Source organism: Podarcis gaigeae, assembly GCF_964106915.1.
Source record: "Podarcis gaigeae genome assembly, chromosome: 8".
Taxonomy (NCBI): Eukaryota; Metazoa; Chordata; class Lepidosauria; order Squamata; family Lacertidae; genus Podarcis; species Podarcis gaigeae.
Window position 1 is genome coordinate 89,845,719 of NC_139684.1, and position 21,658 is coordinate 89,867,376.

A 21,658-nucleotide genomic window follows, 5' to 3' on the forward strand; every position below is an offset into this window, starting at 1 on the left:
GTGAGCAGGCCTAATGGTCAAAGCTTCAAAAAGCCAGGCCTATACCCTCCACAAAAAGAGAAAGAAGAGCTTTTCTGAGAGGAGTGGGATATTGTCCTCGATTTATTCCTCCTTTTAGCCCTCATGCTGCTCCTTGACATGACTGGGTGAAGAAAGACCAGCCAGACAAGAGCATTTGGAGGGACCCCTAGAAAAGAGGGTCTTCCCCTCATCCTCTCCTTGCAGGACCCCCTTTTCCTTCCTCTTTGCTCAGAGAGTCAGAACCAACTCTCTCTCGAGGGACCCTGGAGCCAAACACTTGCAGAGTTTTCCTTCTCAAGCAAAGGGGGGCAAGGAATACACTCTTGTTGCTCTTGAGATGTACAGAAATCTCTTGTCCTGATGCTTCACAACACAGGCCTGCTGTGATGGGTTTCCTTGTCCCCCTTGCCACTGAAAAATTCCATTTCACTGCCTCTTTGCCGATTGTTACGTTTCATTACTTCTTTTAAGGTAAAGATGTTACGCTGCATCTTTGAGACGCTGCACTTCCTGCTGCTTTTTTCTCTTCTGGGTTTGAATAAAACAGAATCTGTGGACTAATGTTCTTGCTTTTTGTGTGGTCCTTTCCTCTTGCTTGATATACAACGGACGCTTATTTATTTAGTTGTCCGTGGCATTTCCATGCCTCTTTTTTCTCCAGGGGCTCCAGGTGCCAGAGACCGGGTTCTCCCCCGCAGCCCCAGGCAGAGAGAGGGGCTCCTCCTCCGGGACACGGGTTCCCCCTTCCCACGCACACGCGCCCACTCCGGCTTCTTCCCGGCCAGGCGCCCCGCACCCCCCCGGCCCCCCTCTTGCTGGAACAGGGCTCACTGCTCCGCGGCCCCCCAGACGCCCCCAAGAGAGACACCCCGGGTCCCCCATCTGGCCCTCCCTGGAAGACCCCCCTCTCCCCCGCTCTCGCAGCCCAGGCAGAAAGAGGGGCTCCTCCTCCGGGACACGGGTTCCCCCTTCCCACGCACACGCGCCCACTCCGGCTTCTTCCCGGCCAGGCGCCCCGCACCCCCCCAGGCCCCCCTCTTGCTGGGACAGGGCTCACTGCTCCGCGGCCCCCCAGACGCCCCCAAGAGAGACACCCCGGGTCCCCCATCTGGCCCTCCCTGGAAGACCCCCCTCTCCCCCGCCCAGACGCCCCTTCGCAGCCCCAGGCAGAGAGAGGGGCTCCTCCTCCGGGACACGGGTTCCCCCTTCCCACGCACACGCGCCCACTCCGGCGCCCCTCAGAGGGAGCAGCTCTGCGCCTGCGCGACGCCCCGGACGGCTCCGCGGGAGAGAGAAGGGTTAAGGGGCGCCGAGCTGGCTTCCTAGAGAGGACAGGAAAGGAAGGCGGGCCCTCTGACGTCCCTTCCGGCCTGGCCCTCGGTTCTGGTGGGTCTCCTCTCGGGAAAGCCTGGGGAACTCCCTGCCCCGGGAGGCGGGAAGGGGAGGGAAGAGAGGCTGGGGGTCCGGGAGGGAGCCAGAGGGAGCTCAGGCCCTGGCCAGGGAGGTGGGACTGGAAGACAGCGAGGAGGGAGAAGGACATTAGGAGGGACATAATTGTGAGGGAGAAGGATATTAGGAGGGACATTATTAGGAGGGAGAAGTATATTAAGAGGGACATGAGGGAGAAGGACATTGGGAGGGACATAATTATGAGGGAGAAGTATATTAAGAGGGACATGAGGGAGAAGGACATTAGGAGGGACATAATTGTGAGGGAGAAGGATATTAGGAGGGACATAATTGTGAGGGAGAAGTATATTAAGAGGGACATGAGGGAGAAGGATATTAGGAGGGAAAGACCATGAAGGAGAAGTACAGTAATACCTCTGCTTACAAACCGTCCTCCTTGCGAACCCTTTAGCTTCCCTTTTCTCCCTATTAATAAATCTCCGTATAATAAATCTCTGTATGTCGGCCATTTCCCTCCCTAATTCTTTATTCTACTAAACTGGGAGGCAGTGAATGACAGGAGGGCCTGGCGTGCTCTGGTCCAGGGGGTCACGAAGAGGCAGACACGACTAAACAAGAACAACAACAATTCTTTATTTGATGCAAAGTCCAGTTTCTGAGGCGTCTTCCAGGGCAGTTCCACCCAGAGGGCCTTGCCACTGTCCCCTCGGATCCAGAGCAGGAAGTCCCCAAGGGACAGTGGCTGGAGCTGGACATGGGCCCTGCTGCTCACCAAGCCACCCAAGCAGATATGGCTGGGTTGGGGCGAAGCTCTGGACTGTGAAGTGGGGTGGGGAGGGACCTTGCCTTGGCTCCAGATTACACTCACTTGTCACTCACAGTTATGACTTCTCCCTCCCCCTTTCCCCCACAGGCAGCTTGGAGTCTGAGCTGTGCTGCAATCCAGCCCTGGTTCCTAGCAAGACTCAGCCACGCTTCCTCAGGGAATATTCTTCTCTTGGCTGTGTATTGAGCTTACAATAGAAGACTGTGTTTGATTCATAGGATTTGTTGCACCTTCCATTAGAACTTGGCAGAGGACCAAGAGGCTCCTTCCGATCTCTTGGAGACTTCCGGAGAGCCCAGATGGATGAGCAAGACTCAGCTGGCCCTGAAGCAGGAAGAGGCCATGCCATGGAAACGGGGAGCAGTCAGGGATTCTGGGAAAACTCCATGCAGAGGATTCTGGGTGAGGAGGACACCCCTTGCTCAGAGGTGCAGAGCCAGCAGCTCAGGCAGTTCTGCTTCCAGGAGGCCAAAGGACCCCGAGAGGTTTGCAGCCAGTTCTACCACCTTTGCCATCAATGGCTGAAGCCAGAAAGGCACACGAAAGCTCAGATGTTGGACCTGGTGATCTTGGAGCAGTTCCTGGCTGTCCTTCCTCTGGAGGTGGAGAACTGGGTGAGGGAATGCGGAGCGGAGACCAGTTCCCAGGCGGTGGCCCTGGCCGAAGGTTTCCTCCTGAGTCAGGCAGAGGAGAGGAAGCAGGCAGAGCAGCAGGTGAGAGAGACTTTCCTCTGGATATTCCCAAGGGGCTCCAAAGAGGAGGGAGAGTATTCCCAAATCATTTCCTAATGGCCCAACCATTTTTGGAAAGCATCTAGGAACAGATCTTCTTCTTCTGCTTCTTCATATTATTATTATTATTATTATTATTATTAATAATAATAATAATACTACACCGATCTGCCTTCCGGCACATATAAAAGCATAAGAAGACATCAGATGTCTTCTAAAAGTTATGCATTTTCTTATCTCCTTCTCACCTGATGGGAGGGCATTCCCCAGGGTGGGGGCCACTGTGGAGAAGGTCTTCTGCCTGGTTCCCTGTAACTTCACTTACCACAGTGAGGGAATCAGCAGAAGACCCTCGGGACTGGACCTCAGTTCATGGAGATGCTCCTTTGGGTATAGTGGGCCTTTGAGGCCGTTTAGGGCTTTAAGGTTCAGCACCAACACTTTGAATTGTGCTGGGAAACGTTCTGGGAGCCAGTGAAGATCCTTGAGGACCAATGTTTCATGGTCCTGGCAGCCAACCCCAGACACCAGTCTAGCAGAAGCAGGAAGCAGCTTTCACCTCTGTCCCCCGAAAGCGCTTGCCTCTGCCATTCCTTCTCTAACCCTTCTCCCCATTCTCTGTTTTGAATCCTTGTTGCTCTTTCAGAGGAAGGATCTTTGGGCAGAAATGGGTCTTGATTCTTCTGAGGCAGAGAAGACTCCGTTGGACGCCAGAGTGAGGCCTCTGGGTAAGGAGGAAGGAGTGTTTTCTCCCCTGTTTTGTCACATTCTCTTGGTTTTGAAACTAACCTGTGAGTTCTTTGCATCTTTTGGGGGAAGACACCTGGAGCTCAGAGCTCGGGGGGGGGGGGAGAGGTATTTTTGCACAACTATTATATGAAATTGGTACAAATGTCCAAATGTACTCAGCTGGGAAGACTTTTACTGCAGCTGGTTCAATTCCACAGTTTATTATCTCTTCCAGCAACGCCTGTACATTAGTCCAAATTGAGCTCTAATTGACAGGAGAACCTCTGCTTCTTAATGGCAGCGAAGGAGGGGTTTTGGCAGGCGAAAGGCTTTTGCACTCAGCGCCTCCCTACCTCTCGCAATCCATGCCGGAGCCGGAGCCTGGTACCGAGACGAACTGGGAGTGAAGCCCGTTCCCCCCGTCCCTGGGGGAAACTTGCAAGGAGAATTACCCTCAGTCATCCTTGTTTTTCCTTTGCCAACGATCTCCCGCTGCCTCCATTAAAGCAGAGCGGAACCGGAAGCTAGCAGGGGAGACTTGGACGAAGCTCCATCTGCACTTAGAGATGCACTGTTTCACCTCTGAGAGAAGCAGGCGCTCACGGTTTCCACTTACCTTGGTCTCTCCCAGGTGACGGAATGATGCCACCAAGACCTGCTCCTTCATCTTTTCACGGTGGTGGAGGGGAGGCAGCAGCTGTGGACCCAGATCAGGTAGGGGGAAGGAGCCTTGTGGGGAAGGACTGCTTGGATGCAGACTGGCTGGACACAGTTGGATGCAGAGGAATGGTGGGAGGAGCCAGAGAAGAGGGAGCCGACTGGGAGGAGGAGGAGGAGGAGGAGGAGGAGGAGGTGTCTGAAGCTGGAGAGGGAAGAGGGCTGAGGGAGCAGAGGGAGTCTGTGGCAGAGAGCAGCCCAGACTCCGAGGCAGAAGCTGCAGCAGGAGAGAGGAGGGATGAGGAAGGCAGAGAGGGGTCTGGCCGCTGTAGAAAACAACAGAGCCAAGGGAATGTTCTCTAAGAGGACAGCCTTTTTCCTGTTCTGTTAGGGTCCAGTGTGCTTTGAAGATGTAGCTGTCCATTTCACAGACGAGGAGTGGGCATTGCTGGATCCTGACCAGAGAGCTCTCCATAAGGAAGTCATGGAGGAGAATCGTGGGATATTGGACTCTCTCGGTAAGGCTCCCTATTGGATCATCCTATCTGTTTTGTAATGCAAGACATCTCTCTATGTGACGAACCTCTGATATTTTGATGGGGCTCAACAGCGCCACCCGCAGCACCTGGGATGTTAACACTCCCACAGCAAACCTTGAATGGATGGCTATTGATTGCTTTCCCTGTGAATATTCTTCCTCCAGTTCTGCCTTTTAAAACCCTGACCAGGCTGTCTGAACTGCCCAGGCCTTCTTCAATGTAGGCTTCAGAGTGATTTGGGATGTTGAAGTAGCTCCAGTCACGTTTCCTGCTTTGTTCTTGCTTCTGTCTCTCTCTGGTTGACCAAAGAGTCGCTTGACATTGGAGATGGCACAGATTCCACGACTGAACCAAACAAACTCCATCCCAAAACAGAGCCAGGCTTTTTGAATCTCAGGCAGTGAACCCTGTAGTAACAATGACGATAATTTTATTATTTTTACCCTGCTCATCTGACTGGGTGGCCCCAGCCACTCTGGGCAACTTCCAACAAATAGAAAAACATTTCCTTGACATCTGATGGGAGGGCGTTCCACAGGGTGGGTTCCCATATCGAGAAGGCCCCCTGCCTTGTAACTTCTCACAATAATGTAACATGTAAGTACAGTGGTACTTTGGGTTAAGAACTTAATTCGTTTCGGAGGTCCATTCTTGACCTGAAACTGTTCTTAACCTGAAGCACCACTTTCGCTCATGGGGCCTCCTGTTGCCGCTGCGCTGCCAGAGCACAATTTCTGTTCTCATCCTGAAGCAAAGTTCTTAACCTGAGGTGCTATTTCTAGGTTAGCGGAGTCTGTAACCTGAAGCATATGTAACCTGAGATACCAGTGTAAGGAAACTTGAATAATAATACTAATAATAATACTGATATGACAAGTTTCTGCTGCATTCTGTGATGTTGATAATTTAAAAAAACATCCAAATTGGTTTATGGTGATGCACATCATCATTAAATTTTTAGCCACTAAATAAATTTAAATTTGGCAGCTGCTACACACATTTGTTCAATATACAAAATGTGTTTTTCAGCACACAGAAGTTCATGTTTGCCATCTTTATTCCCCTACTCTTACATCGCTGACCACAAGGCAGCTGACTATGACCAAGTCAGTCCAGAGTCAATGTTCCCAAATATTTCTCAAGCTCTTACAATTTGTTTAGATTTATTATTGCATATTGAACAACGTAGCATATTAACCACTTTAGCTAATGGGGTCTCCTGCTGCCACCGCGCCGCCGGGGCATGATTTCTGTTCTTATCCTGAAGCAAAGTTCTTAAACTGAAGCATTAGTTCTGGGTTAGCAGAGTCTGTAACCTGAAGCGTATGTAACCTGAAGCATATGTAACCCGAGGTACCACTGTATATCTTCATTTTGGACAGGGAACTTTCCCGCTTTGGCCACCTTTAAATAATAAAAAAGCACATTTTATTTATGAATATAGTACAGATCCATATTTAAATTTGAACAAAATGACATTACCAGGTTAAGCTGTACTTTTCAAAACTAGAGAGAGAAAACATAATATTCAACTTGATTGTTGTTAGCTGCCCTGAGCCCAGCTTCGGCTGGGGAGGGCGGGATATAAATAAAGGACTGGGTGAGGACTGCAGGGCCTGCTCCCTTCCAGGGCCTTCTCCAACTGGCCAAGGGGGCGTGGCCCAAGCCCTTATTTGGAACAAACTTTTGGGGAAGTGTGGGAAGTGTTCTGCCATTGCTTCCCTGTTCCAGGTGGTTAATGTGCTTTAAAATGTCCTCAAGCAGTCGGTGGCAATTTAAATTTTTATTCCTTTTTTTCCTTTTTTCCTTTGTTGGGGGTGGGTGGGATGGATAGTTGGTTGGGGATTAATTTTAGTATAATTGTTCTGTTCCTTGTTGTTGTTGTTGTTGTTTTATTGGTTCTGTATAGTTTGTGTTTTGTTTTTAAGGGGCGGGATCAGGGCTGCCTGGGAGTGGCTCCCCAGCCAACACGATGGCTGGGACAAGTTCCACGGGGAGGGGGGGATGCACTGAGACATCCGATCTCGGTGATCATGGGCAGGAGGCGGAGTTACGCTAAGACCAGACCATGTCATTACCGAGGAGGCAGGTTTAGTCGTTGTTTGAAGACTATCCCTGCCTCCGGGTCTGGCCTTGACCAGATGGATACTGGAATCAACAGGGGAAACCCACATGACCTGAAAGTGCTGCTGTGCAATGCCAGGTCAATGATGAATAAAACCACTGCCATCCACGACTTGATTGTGGATGGAGGATTTGACCTGGCATGTGTGACAGAGACCTGGTTGGAGGAAGCAGATGGGCCTGTCCTTGCCGCTGCTTGTCCACCAGGTTTCTCTTACGCACAGCAACCCAGGTCATGTGGGCGGGGAGGGGGGGTTGCAGTGATTTTTAGGAAGTCACTAGCTTGCACCAGGCGTCCTACTGGGAAGATCCAGTTCTCTGAGTGCATGTTCTGGAAGTTGGGCAATAGGGGCAGTACAGGATTCCTCTTGGTGTACCAACCTCCCCGCTGCACTAAGGATTCCCTGTCCTAGCTGCTTCAGGTCATGGCGGATTTTCTCCTGGAGACACCTAGTTTGGTTGTCCTAGGGGATTTTAACATCCATGCCGACACGACCTTACAAGGGGCTGCTCGGGACTTCGTGGAAAGCATGGCCTCCATGGGGCTGTCCCTGAATAAGTTTGGCCCAACTCATAGTCATGGACATGCCTTAGACCTGGTGTTCACCTCTAGTGACGTGGGTGATCTGACACTAAGTAAAGGTGAAACAAAAGAAGTGCCATGGTCAGATCACTTCCTGGTGCAACTGGACTTCTCCGCGACCCTTCCCCTCTGCAGGGAGGTGGGACCAATTCGGAGGGGATGCTTTAGCCCATGTTGATGGCCTTTCAGCTGATTCCCTGGTGGCCCGCTGGAATGCGGCGTTAACCAGGGCTATCGACTGGCTCCGAAGCGCCCTCTCCGATTGCATGGAGCCCGGAGAGCCCCGTGGTTTTCTTCGGAGCTGAGGGCGATGAAACAAACGCTGAGACGGCTAGAGCGTCGGTGGCAGAAAACTCACTCCGAATCTGACCGGACACAGGTTAGAGCTCAACGTCGAGCCTACCAAGTGGCGATAGCGATGGCGAAGAAGACTTTCTTCACCGCCTCTATTGCATCTGCAGAAAATAGTAGCAGGAGTCTCTTTCAGGTGGTTTGCAATTTAACGGAACCACCTTTACCACTGGGGCCTTGTAAAGACCCCAAGATCTCCTGCAACGATTTTGCAAAGTTTTTTGCAGATAAAATCACTCATATTCGGAAGGAGCTAGACACCACCGTGGGAGCAGGGCTGGGGCGGGGGAGTGCTAGAGCTCTGTCTTGTCAAGTTGCATGGAATCAATTTCAATCCGTTGCCCCTGAGGATGTGGACAGACTGCTTGGACGCGTGAAACCAACCACCTGTCTCCTTGATCCTTGCCCATCCTGGCTAATAAAAGCAAGCCGGGAAGGGCTGGGCGATGGGCTCTGCGGGGTGGTGAATGCTTCCCTCTGTGAGGGAACATTCCCAGATCCGCTGAAAGAGGCGGTCATTAAACCGCTTCTTAAAAAACCATCTTTAGACCCGGCCAGTATGGCCAACTATCGGCCAGTCTCAAATCTTCCATTCTTGGGCAAGGTGATTGAGCGTGTGGTTGCCTTCTGGCGGTTCCCTCATTGCGAGAAGCAAAGCTACAGGGAACCAGGCAGAGGGCCTTCTCGGTAGTGGCGCCCGCCCTGTGGAACGCCCTCCCATCAGATGTCAAAGCGATAAATAACTACCTGACATTTAGAAGACATCTTAAGGCAGCCCTATTCAGGGAAGTTTTTTATCTGTGATATTTTACTGTATTTTTGGTTTCTATGGAAGCCGCCCAGAGTGGCTGGGGAAACCCAGCCAGATGGGTGGGGTACAAATAATAAATTATTATTATTATTATTATTATTATTATTATTATACAAAACTAGACATTTTTACACAACAAAAGGAACATTATAACATCTAACTCCCTTCAGTTCCTCCTCTGTCCCAAGCATTAATTAGCATTGTTCCATAATTTGGGGCTGCACTTCTCCCAGAGAATTTAATCCGTTTGCCTCTTGGTTTCAGGTGGGGATGAATTGGAAATGAAGAACAAGGGAGACTACAACGAAATCCACACAGTGGAGGAGCCATATCAAGATTCAGACTGTGGAGAGAGCTTCAGTCAGAGCTCCCATTCCACTTCCCATCAAAGAAATCCCCTTGAGAAGAAACACTATCACTGCTTGGAGTGTGGAAAGAGCTTCAGTCAAAACGGGGGTTTCACTTTCCATCGTAGAATTCATACAGGGGAGAAACCCTATCAGTGCGTGGAATGTGGAAAGAGCTTCAGTCAGAGTTCCCGACTCACTTCCCATCAAAGGATTCATACAGGGGAGAAACCCTATCAGTGCTTGGAATGTGGAAAGAGCTTCATTGACAGACGCTATCTCATTGCCCACCAGAGAATTCATACAGGGGAGAAACCCTATCAGTGCTTGGAATGTGGAAAGAGCTTCATTGACAGACGCTATCTCATTGCCCACCAGAGAATTCATACAGGGGAGAAACCCTATCAGTGTGTGGAATGTGGAAAGAGCTTCACTCGGAGTGCCAATCTCACTTCCCATCAAATAATTCATACAGGGGAGAAACCCTATCAGTGCGTGGAATGTGGAAAGATATTCAGAAATTGCTCAGATCTCACTTCCCATCAAAGGATACACAAAGGGGAGAAACCCTATCAGTGCGTGGAATGCGGAAAGAGCTTCAGTCAGAGTGCCAAGCTCACTTCCCATCAAAGGATTCATACAGGGGAGAAACCCTATCAGTGCATGGAATGTGGAAAGAGCTTCTCTGAAAGCTCCTCTCTCACCTCCCATCAAAGAATTCATACAGGGGAGAAACCCTTTCAGTGCATGGAATGTGGAAAGAGCTTCACCTGGAAAGAAAGCCTTACTTCCCATCGTAGAATTCATACAGGGGAGAAACCATATCACTGCTTGGAGTGTGGAAAGAGCTTCAGTCAAAGCCGCGGTTTCACTTCCCATCGTAGAATTCATACAGGGGAGAAACCTTATCTCTGCTTGGAGTGTGGAAAGAGCTTCAGTAACAGCCACGATCTCACTTCCCATCGTAGAATTCATACAGGGGAGAAACCCTATCAGTGCGTGGAATGTGGAAAGAGCTTCAATCAGAGTTCCCATCTCACTTCCCATCAAAGGATTCATACAGGGGAGAAACCCTATCACTGCTTGGAGTGTGGAAAGAGCTTCCGTCAGAGCTCCCAACTCACTTCCCATCAAAGGATTCATACAGGGGAGAAACCCTATCAGTGCTTGGAATGTGGAAAGAGCTTCAGTCAAAGCAACAATCTCATTTCCCATCAGAGAATTCACACAGGGTAGAAACTATTTCAGTGCCAAGAGTGTGATCGGAGGGATTTATGAAAGTCTGGTCTCATTTTTAAAGTTCTTTTATAAAATAGAATTGGAGCTCTTAAAAGGACTGGCTGAAAAAGCTAAAATCAAGACAGGTTTGGACAAGTTTGTTTCTCTTTGAAGGAAAATATTTCTTCTACTCTGAGCCACTTAAAGAGAATGGAATTCCTGCAAGACAACCACTCTTATCTGGACACCTAAATTGCTATGTCCTCTTGGACACATTCTTTCTTTTTTCTTTTTTATGGTTCCTCTCTTAAAGTAATTATTTGGTTTATTTGTTTAATTCGAATTTTAATTTAAGAAATTGGATTTTATGTTAAACATCTTATGTGTGCTGGGTATCAGGCTGGAAGGAAGAGGGAGGGCTGGAAAAATGCAGGAAACAGGATCTCTTGGGAAAGATTTATTCTGTGATAAGGTGCTGTTGGAAAATAGGCTGCTTTGAGAACAAGGGAGAGGGAGATTTTGAATATGGCAGTTCAAAAACAGTTAACACCGGGCCTGTGTTAAATTTGGAGACGCTATTAGCCCGAATTGATGAAAATAATGAAATGGAGACAAATTTGAACACTAAAGCAGAGACACTGACAAAGAAAACAGAAGCACTAGATGTCTCCATAAAAGGAAGGGAAGAGAAGTCTGAAAAGCTGGAAAAGAAGACAAAAAATGAAAATCAGAACAGGAGATGCTTAGGATTGATGTGGACGGTTTGGGTGGAAGATAAGAGCCAACTGCGGGCGCCTTGGCGGTTCTTGAGATGAGACAGAAAGCCCAACCTCTGAGACGGAGAGGAGGGAGGAGAGCAGGATTTTATCAAAGGTTTGAGCGGAGTGGCTGGGAGTGGAAGAGGAATTCATGGAGGAGGCGCCACCCTCCTCACAGCCGGGGGTGATGGCTTTTGGGTAGAAAACCAATGTGAATTAATCCCCCCAGTGCCACCACCTGGCCAGTCTTCCTGTCTCCCTCTCCTTGTGCCCCCACTCTGCCCAAATCAAAGTCCCAGCCAGCAGCTGCCCCCCAGGCCTTCCTCCGTTCATCTTGGGGCCTCAAGGCATGCGGGCAGAATTTGGTGGGGGGCCAGGCTGGGCTCAGATGTCTGCTTTCCTCTCCTTGCACTGGGAAGCTTGTCTACTAACTAATGGATAAAGGGTTGTTTGGAAGACTAAGCCATCTTTACCCCCCCACCCTGTTTTGAAATAAAGCCTATTTAAGAATTGGGGACACGGAGGAAGGAGATTGTTATGTACTAAGCCTGGATCCTAGAACAATAGGCAAGTAGGATCCTAGAATGCAACAACTGATTGGCTTGCAGGAAAAGACCAATCAGGCTCCAGGAGGGAAGCAGAATCTGTTAGGATATTTCCGTTCCTCCTTAAAAAAGGGAACAGGCTGTTGTGTGTCACATGCCTGCTAACTTCCTGCTCACTGGGCGTTTCCGTTTTGTATATAGCTTTTGTTCTGGCTGTTTTCCTCGCCATGGATGCAAGCAGTCATGTTTTTCCTTTGTTCTGACCAACGTTGAATAAAACTGTAAATATGCTCTCCTGGGTGAATCTTCCGCTGTGGAAACTCTGCGAGAAAGGCGTGCATGAGTCTTGGAATGTGTCTGAGGGTCGTGTTGCTCATTGACTGATGCGGATCCAACGGGAGACCAAAGATCGTCCGGAGATGACGTGGAGGCCTGATGCCTCTGTCTCCCTGGCAGTATCCCAACAGAAGCAGCCAATCAGACGGGACTCATTGTGTAAATAATGTAAATAATGTATATAAAAGCCTGAGGCAATTTATATACATACATACATATACATATATATATATATATATATATATATATATGCTTTCGTAGATTTTCACGGGTACAGGAATGCAGGTTTTGGTGTCCTCGGGTGTCTTCCCGTGTAAAAGTTGGGGTGTCTAGGCGACGTTTCGACGAGGTCTCACTCGTCATCTTCAGGCTGGTGCTTTCGGCTTCTTGTTACTGAAACATTGAGATCCCGCTCTGTTCCAGTAACAAGAAGCCGAAAGCACCAGCCTGAAGATGACGAGTGAGACCTCGTCGAAACGTCGCCTAGACACCCCAACTTTTACACGGGAAGACACCCGAGGACACCAAAACATATATATATATATATATATATATATATATGGGGGGCAATTAAATCACTGTTTTACAAACTGCAATAAAGAGCATGAAATCACTACAGGACTCCGAATATATTTCACTGGTGACGAAGGTGGGATCCTGCTGAGCTGTCTGCTGCGCAACACACACAGCCGCCACAGGCAACACAGCATCGCACTGCACATCCAGGCTACAGCTCCAGGGCCCAAGGACCCAGAATGGCGACAGACAACCACTTCATGCCGTTCAGCCCAGCCTCAGGAGACTGGGAAGAATACGCCACCCGCTTCCAGTTCCTCCTGGAGGCAAAGGACGTCATGAGACACAGCCAAGAAGAGGGCAACCTTCTTCAGCATCTGTGGAGAAGAAACGTTCAAGATCGCCCAAGCCCTCCTCGCTCCCACAAATATTGCGACCGTTCCCTATGACACGATAATAGAACGGCTGAAGGGACACTTCTCGCAACAACCCTCGGGGTAGCGTGTCGAAATGCCTTCTAGGCAAAGCGGCAGGTCTCTGGAGAAACCATAACCAGGAATGTGACCTCCCTCTGCCAGGCTGCCCGGCTCTGCAACGTCACAGAGCTGGAGAACATGCTCCGCGACTGCCTCGTGGGCGGCCTGAGGGACGAGAAGCTGCAGTGGCGCCTCTATGCCAAGAAGGACCTGATGCTCCAGGCTGCCCTAGAGGAGGCTTTAGCAACTGAAGCTGCCGAGAGGTCAGCGCAAGGATTCCAGTCAAACATGTCGTCCCAACCAGGGATCCACCATGAGGACCTCACCGACGACTCAGAATCCGACCGTGAGGACGTGCACTGAGTGCAGCAGCGCACATAAGCTGCACACCCACCACGACAGCCTCATCCGGAAAATGGGAACTGCGCAACTTGCAGGGAGAGCCACGAGCAGAGGACTTGCCATTTCCACAACGCAGAATGCCGACAATGCAGAAAAGTGGGACACATTGCCCGGGTGTGCCATGCCTGCCCTGCCCGACGCCTCGAACCAGATGGCCAACCCAAGAGTCCCAGGCCCCGTGATCTGACACACCAAGGCAACTCGACGGAGATCACAGACTGTCAGGTATACCAGTTGCCTCATTCTAATGCAGGAAAAAATTACATTGAGGCACAGATAGGGGCAGCCCCGTTCTGCCTGGAGCTTGATACAGGCTCAACCCTGTCCATAATTTTGGCATGGACATTAAGGAATTGTGTCTCAGTGGCGGCTCCAAGTTTGGCCAGCCCCATTCACCCTCCGGGAGACTTCCACAAACGCAAGGTCCCCACGATGGGGGTGGGAACCTTCAATGTACAGTATCGAGGGTGGAAGTGGCGGTTGGACTTGATCGTGGTCAAGGGGTGCTACGTTAGCTTATTGGGGTTGGCGTGGTTTGGGCCACTGGGGTTAGCCATCAGCGGGGTGAACCGCACCAGCTCCCACGTGGACGCCATGTGCAAAGAGTTTCCGGAGGTTTTCGATGGGGCATTGGGGGGATATACTGCCCCCCCTCCCCGTTGGCCTACAACTAGACCCCGCCATACGACCCATCAGGTTCAAGGCCCACCAGGTCCCGTTCACCCTTAAAACCCCGCATTGACGAGGAATTAGACTGGCTTGTGGAGCAAGGAGTGCTCGAGCCGGTGCCTAATGCCCCCTGAGAAACCCCAATCATCACACCCATCAAGCCCAATGGCTCAGTCCACATCTGCGCAGACTACAAATGTACCATAAAGAAGGTCCTTACGGCTCATGCATACCCGGTGCCAATGGTCAGCCATGTCCTCGCCACCCTGGCGGGGTCTAAGAGTCCACCTGATCGGGGACAAGGTGAGGACTATTTGCGATGCCCCTGCACCTAAGGGTAAGGCAGAACTCCAAGCCTTCTTGGGACTATTGAACTTCCGGATGATTCCTGGGGGGGAACTGCAAGAGGGCTGGAGAGAGGAATCCCAAGGGGATAGCAGAACGGTGAGGCCCATAGAGCAGGAGGAGCGGGTAAGGGAGGCAGAACTAGGAAGTCCAGAAGTGACCAAGGCTGAGCAGCATCCAACCCAACGATCCCATCACAGCCGGCAGCCCTGGAACAAGAGCCAGAACCAGGAATCCCTACTGAGAGACACCCAAGACCACAACGCATACGTAGGTGACCGGCATAGCTCAACGACTATGAATGCTAACCTTCTGGGCACAGCGGGAACGTAGAGGGGTGGGGGGGCTATGTACTAATCTTGGATTCTTGAACAAAAGGCAAGTAGGATCCTAGAATGCAACAACTGATTGGCTTGCAGGAAAAGACCAATCAGGCTCCAGGAGGGAAGCAGAATCAGCCAGTCAGACGGGACTAATTGTGTAAATAATGTATATAACAGCCTGAGGATTGGGGTGCAATTAAATCACTGCTTTGTAAGCTGCAATAAAGAGCATGAAGTCACTACAGGACTCCTGAGTAGATTTCACAGAATGTAATGCTTCTTTGGTTGGGATTGTCGAGCAAGGAGATTGGAGATGGTTGCCAGTCAAAGGGTAGTTTAAGACATGGGGGGGGGGGGAAGAGCTCCTTGTGAAAGGGGGGGCAGTTTTGGGAGACATTCCAGCCGTGGCATTGGCAGCCAGAAGAGGAATCCTGGAAGAGGACACTCCAGGCTCATCTAGTCCAACCCCTGCGATTCAGGAACCCCGGTTCTTAGTCCCACCAGCTCCCTTGAACTGGGCAACTCAGATGCCTGGAGCAGCGCCCGTTGGAGAGCAGCCTTGGGTCGCCTCTGGAGCTGGCCGGACCTTTTGGACGGCTGTTTCCATCCCCCCTGCCTTCTGCTGGCAGGCCCGGTTGGGAGTTGTAGTGCAAAGCCCAATGAGGGTGCCTGGTCCTGGAGATGGTTTTCAAGTTGGAACTATGTTTTGACCCTTTGCCGAAAGGAGATGCCACCAAGTGTGTGTGTGTCAGGAGGGTGTCTTTTCATTGTCAGGATACAAGGTGCTCTCTTGACCTGGGAGCCCAAGCTTGCCAGGCCCCCAAGGTCCCCCGATGGAGCAGCTCTGCACCTGCGCCACGCCCGGGGCTCCTCCGCAGGCAGAGAGGGACCAGCAGGCAGAGTGGCACCAAGCTGGCTTCCTAGAGAGGAATAAAGGGAGGAGGCTCCCCAGAGCACAAGCTCCGCCCCCATCCGGGCTTTTGTCTCTCTGCTCCACAAGTGCTGCCTGGGGGCGCCTTCTGGGTGAGTCGCCTTGGGGAGATGGGGGGTCCCAGGGCTGCGTGGGAAGGGTCCCCCCAAGAAGACCCCTCTGGGGCCCTGGCTCCTGAGCGAGAAGGGAGAGCTCCGCTTTGCAAGGGCTCAGAAGAACAGCCATGAGGGCCAGGGAGTCATGATGAGGGACCCCCAAAGTCATCTAGCCCACCCCCAGCCAGGCAGGAATCTTCTGCCCAGCCTGGGGCTTGAACCCAGGGGTCTGAGATCCAAAGAGACTCGTGCTCTACCCACTGAGCTCTCCTGCCTTGCCAGAGGGTGAGGGGGCTTTCGTTTCCTCTGCAGGAGCTGCCTCAGTTTCCCTTCTGGCATCTGGTGGGTTTCCTCTCTTTTCTGCCCTAGGGTGCAGTGGGGAGAAGTGGGGCGAGGTGTCCCAGGGCTGCAGGGGACGGATCCATGGGGATTCTGCTCAGCTCCTGCAAGGGGATTCTCAAGCCAGGGCTAAGAGGTTCTGCCCCCCTTCCTCTCTGCAAAGCCAGGGAGGCTGCAAGTAGCAGGAGGTCTGCCACTCTTGTCTTGCTCCTTTGGGGAGGGGTCACTGAGTCAGGAAGAAAAGGGCCTGCAAAGGAACCCTGATGGGACTGAAGAATCAGCCCAGGTGGCAGCCAGATGGAAACATCTGGAGGCAGAAATAAAAACTTGGCCTCTGTTCTAAACAAAGTCCTTCCATCTCCCAGTGCGCAGTTAGGCCCATGGAACTCCCTGCCACAGGAGGAAGAGATGGCTTGAGAAGAGGATGAGGCCCATTCAGGGAGGAGCAGAGGGCTAGCGATGGCTCCAGGCCCCCCAGTGGGAGGCAGCCATGATTCTGAAGGGGGAGAGAGTTGCCCTCACAACAAAGTCTGTCTTCAGAATATGGGAATATGGTGCTTGAACTCCGAGTCTGGGCTGTGATTCAGACTCATCCATGCTGGCCCAGGGAACATTTCTCTTCTCCTGACTGTCTATCAATCTTTTAGTAGAAGAATGCATTTGCTTTACAGGATTCTCTGGCACCTCTCAGTAGGACAGGCAGAACTTGGCAGAAGACCTAGGGACTCCTTCCGATCTGGAGGTGTCCAGAGAATAGAGATGGATGAGCAAGACTCAGCTGGCCCTGAAGCAGGAAGAGGCCATTCCCTGGAAACTGGGAGCAGTGGGGAATTCTGGGAAAACTCTGTGAAGAAGGAACTGGGTGAGGAGGACACCCCTTGCTCAGAGGTGCAGAGCCAGCAGCTCAGTCAGTTCTGCTACCAGGAGGCTAAACGACCCCGAGACGTTTGCAGCCAACTCTACCACCTTTGCCGTCAATGACTGAAGCCAGAAAGGCACACGAAAGCTGAGATGCTGGACCTGGTGATCTTGGAGCAGTTCCTGGCTGTCCTTCCTCTGGAGATGGAGATCTGGGTGAGGGAATGTGGAGCAGAGACCAGTTCCCAGGCAGTGGCCCTGGCCGAAGGTTTCCTCCTGAGTCAGGCAGAGGAGAGGAAGCAGGCAGAGCAGCAGGTGAGAGAGACTTTCCTCTGGATACTCCCTAGGGGCTCCAAAGAGGAGGGAGAGTATTCCCAAATCATTTCCTAATGGCCCATCCTTTTTTGGAAAGCATCCGAGGAATGATATTGGATAGCCCTAAAGTGTCTTTTCCAGGAGGGCTGTCCCTTCCAGTTCACAATTCCATCCAGATAACAAATCTTCGGCTCACCCTCCCTAAGACCAAAATCCCTGCAACAGATGTCTGTCCTCCTGTATCAAATCTCAATTCTTGCTGCGTCACAGATAGAGCCTTCCCCCCCCCCCCAAGTCCTTCACAGAATAAAACCTTTGAATTCATATTATTTTTCCCCACACAGCTCATTTTTAACCCCATTTGTCAATTGGTTACTGTGACGGATCTTCTGAGGGGGAGGGTTATTAGGTAATCACATAAAGCAAGAAATAAAAAGTCATTCCCCCCCTTTCCGTTCCGTTGGCTTCCACATACCAGCATGTCTGTAGTGCTTTGATGTAATCTTCCGTCTCAATCTTCTTCCTTTCAGTGGCCAAATTATTAGCAGATAAAACCTCCTGCCTCTCTCGAAGCATGTGTGTTAGCTTTCTCCAGATTTTTCCTTTTACGTAACGCAACTAGTTTCGCTCCTGGAAGCAGCTTCGGAGGAGTGCCGAGACCCACTGAGGGTTGTGCACCCAGTGCCTTGGACCCCCTCCTTCTTCCGAACTCGGGGGTGATTTATGGCAACCGCGGGTGAAAACTGTGTCTTTCCATTCCCTGGAGAGACGAAGGAGACTGATTTACTCCCCATAATCAGCCTCAAATTGCCTCTTGTTGCTCTTTCAGGGGAAGGATCTGTTAGCAGAAATAGGTCCGGATTCCTCAGAGATAGAAAAGACTCCCTTGGACTCCAGAGAGAGGCCTCTGGGTAAGGAGGAAGGAGTTCTTTCTCCGTCTGCTCACAAGCTGTGGATTTTGAAACTAATCTGTGATTTCTTTTCATCTTATTGGAGAATTCACAGGGGACCCAGAGCCCAGAGAACGGGAGATGTGCTTTTGCACAACTAGTATGTCAAATGGGTGCAAACGTCCACATTTAGGTGGCAACTCCTGCTTATTTGAAGGCGCACCTGTAGTTTTCCTTCGGAGTGAAGCATGCGCTCTTGGCTTCCCACTTACCTTCTTCTCTCGCAGGAGACGAAACGATGCCAGCAAGACCTGCTTGTCCATCTTTTCTTGGTGGGGGAGGGGAAGCTGCCCCTGTGGACCCAGAGCAGGTAGGAGGAAGGGGCCATGTGGGGAGAGAGGATGCCATGGACTGGGGGACACAGAGGAATGGTGGGAGGAACCGCCAAGGAAGGAGGGTTGAAGGCTCAAATAGGCTTCTAAGCAGTTCACACCCCATACCAAAGAGTGGCCAGGATTCACCCCATCAGTCCCACAATGGGGCTTTCCCCCTCTCATTCCCCTGCGCACCTTGGAGATGTCTATAGGGCTTCAGGAGGGTCCTCCCTGTCGCGAAATCTTTGCGGCGCTTTCGCAGAAATGCTTAGAGTTCCAGGTTCTTCAGTGCAGTATATTTATTGTGAGCTCTATATATACAAATATCTACAGGCTATAATACAGCCAATCAACTGACAGAACATTATTTTGACCCACATCATTCTGACCCTGCACTTGCATAGAAAGAATTGCAGGCCAATTGCATCAGCCAGTTGCATCAGCTAGCAGACTCAAGCCTGCAGACTTACTATCTCACACAGCATTCTGGGATCCCAACACTCCTCACCCAGCAAGAACAGCACAGAGGGACAGAAGAAGGGATCCTTCCATGTGGAAAACGGGAATGTTTGTGCACAGGATTTGAGGAATGATTTGAAGAACACCAGTTTCTTAATGCCCCTCATTAAAATACACAACGAATAATTCCATTAAAACATCAAAATATGCATCCATAAAATGTGCAGAAAAAGAATCCAATTAATACAGAACATCAATGAAGAGGCAGAAAACAAGAAAGTGTAACAGTTCACCTTTATGTTATCTAAGAGGACAACCTTTCTCTTTTAGGGTCCAGTGTGCCTTGAAGATGTAGCTGTCCATTTCACAGATGTGGACTGGGCATTGCTGGATCCTGACCAGAGAGCCCTCCATAAGGAAGTCATGGAGGAGAATCGGGGGATCTCGGACGCTCTCAGTAAGACTTAATATTATGCCTACCCCCCTCCAAGATGGCCCCCTTTTGCTCTTGAAGGGCTGGTCTGTCTGCAGCCCCCACAGCCTCCCATCAGGGCCCCTTCATGTGGGCAGAAGCAGAGGAAGGGCCTCAGGAAAGCAGCCATGGCTCTGGCCAGATGCACAGGAGGAGGAGGAGGGGCGCTGACCGCTCTCCTTCCCCCTCAGACTCCATCCATCAGCAGCCCCCATCCCCTCATAGGGGCAGGGCCACCAGAGGTGCAAGGTGCTGAGCAGGGGGGAAGATCCTCCAGGGCAGATAAGACACCCCCCCATATTTTTTCCAGAGTCCTCTAAACTGCCCAGGCCTTCTTAAATGTATCTTCAAAGTGATTCAGGAAGTTGAAGTGGCTTCTCTCAGATGTTTTGTTTCTGTTCTTCTATCTGTCCTTGGCTGACTAAAGAGACGAGTGACATTGGAGATGGCACAGATCCCAAGATTGGGCCAAACAAAATCCGTCCCAGAAAATAAGCAGGCTTTTTGAACCTCAGGCAGTGAACCCTGGAGGAAGACCTCACATCTAACTCCCTTCAGTTCTTTCCCTGTCACAAGCTTTAATTAGCACTGCTCCATAATTTGGGACTCCATTGCTTCCTGAGGCTCTGTTTGTCACTTAGTTGCAGGTGATGATGAATTGGAGAAGGAGAATGAGGGAGACCACGACAAAAGCCAAACAGTGGAGAAGTCATATTCAGAGTACGGAGAGAGCTTCAGTCAGAACTCCCATTCCACTTCAAATCAAAGAAATCCCATTGAGAAGAAAACCCGTCAGTGCTTGGAATGTGGAAAAAGCTTCAGTCGAAAGGACAGTTTCACTTCCCATCACAGAATTCATACAGGGGAGAAACCTTATCACTGCTAGGAATGTGGAAAGAGCTTCAGTGACAGCCGCCAGCTTCCTGTCCATCAAAGAATTCATACAGGGGCGAAACCCTATCCAGGTTCATTGAGAAGGATTCATTGAGAAGGCCAAACTCACGATCCATCAAAGCATTCAGAGTGAGGGGAAACAATTTCAGAAACCTTATGAGTGCCAAGAGTGTGGAGAGAACTTCAGTCGAAAGGACCATCTCACTTCCCATCACAGAATTCATCAGGGGAGAAACCCTATTCGTGCTTGAAATGTGGAAAGAGGTTCATTGAGAAGGCCAAATAATATGAGGGTGAGGTTTGCAGCCGGGTTCTTTGCCACATCTGGTGCCCAACAGCAATTCCTACTACGTACCCAGAGCTGGGACTTGCAAGTCCTTGGCCAAGTTTTTTAATATCTTCTTCACAGTGTCCGTTCTCTTGGCAGATCAAGATGAGCCAAGGTTGCAAGGTTTTTAGCTGGGGCGATTAGAATAAGATTCACTGTTTGACTATTGACTCAGAACCCTTAAAAGTATATTCTATAACTTTTTATTTATTTTTCTTTGTATATCATATTGTTTTATTGCTATGGCCGGTGGCTGACCCAAATTATGATTTATTCCTTCAATACCTCCTTCACGTCATGACTGGTCTAAGTCCTTTCAGGGCGTCCTTGGCATCAAAATGAAAGCCTATCTGGTGTCTGGAGAGCCTGGCGAGGAAAAGGCCTGCCAGGGGGGTGTCCTTGCAAAGCCCCTCCCCCTCTGGGCCTTTCCTGCTGCTTCTGGGGTGTTTGTTTGGTTTTTAGCCAAGAGAAAGCTTGCTCTTCTTGTCTCCTTTTCTCCCCCTCCTTGACTTCACAGCTCTGGTGCAGTCCCTTCCCAGATACAGAGAGTGATCTGGGGTGTCGTGGAATCCTAGAACAGGAGAATTCTGCAGGTCTGCCCAGAACTCATTGCACCGAGTTCAAGGGAACTTCTTCCCTAGTAGTTCCTCTTGGGATCTCCGTTTGACCGAGCTGATAAAGCTCATCTTCCGGAATCGCCTCAACGTGATTGACGACCTGAGCCTCTGATAAGGCTCCAGGCACATTCCCCATTCAGCAGAGTTTCCAGCACAGGGAAGAGACGAGAGGTTTGGACTACATTGCTAGGAGTTTTATTATCTAGCTACGCAGACAGAAAAATACATCCTCTCTCTGTGAGAGCAGAGAGCAACTGAACAACAAAGGAACAAAGGAACAGGAATCCATCTCCCGTGAGACTTCCAACAGTATGGAATGTGTGGAATGTAAAGAGAGTCTTGTGACTCCAAAGCACTGCTCAGTGGCAA

General features: G+C 50.5%; 2 protein-coding genes and 1 long non-coding RNA gene across 4 annotated transcripts in view; 2 read left to right on the forward strand and 1 right to left on the reverse strand.

Annotated features, from left to right (window-relative positions):
• Window positions 1-11,941, forward strand: part of LOC310851413 (uncharacterized protein) — a 37,453-nt gene extending 25,512 nt beyond the window's left edge. Inside the window, exons 4-8 of one of the 2 annotated variants that reach the window (XM_083753787.1) lie at window positions 2,476-2,970; window positions 3,635-3,716; window positions 4,349-4,431; window positions 4,766-4,892; window positions 9,047-11,941. In XM_083753787.1, the coding sequence (XP_083609913.1) occupies window positions 2,476-2,970; window positions 3,635-3,716; window positions 4,349-4,431; window positions 4,766-4,892; window positions 9,047-10,365 (2,106 nt within the window). In that variant the 3' untranslated portion in view covers window positions 10,366-11,941. Of the gene's footprint in view, window positions 1-2,475; window positions 2,971-3,634; window positions 3,717-4,348; window positions 4,432-4,765; window positions 4,893-9,039 lie in introns of both variants that reach the window. The other variant, XM_083753788.1, reaches the window with a different exon arrangement.
• Window positions 1-15,519, reverse strand: part of LOC310851813 — a 32,040-nt gene extending 16,521 nt beyond the window's left edge. The window contains exon 1 of the long non-coding RNA XR_014567835.1: window positions 13,571-15,519. This is a non-coding gene — a long non-coding RNA (uncharacterized lncRNA). The remainder of the gene's footprint in view (window positions 1-13,570) is intronic.
• Window positions 15,520-17,038: 1,519 nt separating this feature from the next.
• Window positions 17,039-20,431, forward strand: LOC310851675 (zinc finger protein with KRAB and SCAN domains 4-like). The gene is made up of 5 exons (XM_083754306.1): window positions 17,039-17,255; window positions 18,085-18,166; window positions 18,433-18,515; window positions 19,309-19,435; window positions 20,092-20,431. The coding sequence occupies exons 1-5, from the start codon at window positions 17,094-17,096 to the stop codon at window positions 20,334-20,336; spliced, it is 699 nt and encodes a 232-aa protein (XP_083610432.1). The 5' UTR covers window positions 17,039-17,093; the 3' UTR covers window positions 20,337-20,431.
• Window positions 20,432-21,658: the final 1,227 nt, after the last annotated feature.

Coding starts and splice junctions, on each gene's coding strand:
- LOC310851675 (XM_083754306.1), top strand. CDS start 17,094: ATGCTGGACCTGGTGATCTTGGAGCAGTTCCTGGCTGTCCTTCCTCTG. Junction 18,516..19,308: donor CCCCTGTGGACCCAGAGCAG/GTAGGAGGAAGG, acceptor TTTCTCTTTTAG/GGTCCAGTGTGCCTTGAAGA. Junction 19,436..20,091: donor GGGGATCTCGGACGCTCTCA/GTAAGACTTAAT, acceptor TTTGTCACTTAG/TTGCAGGTGATGATGAATTG.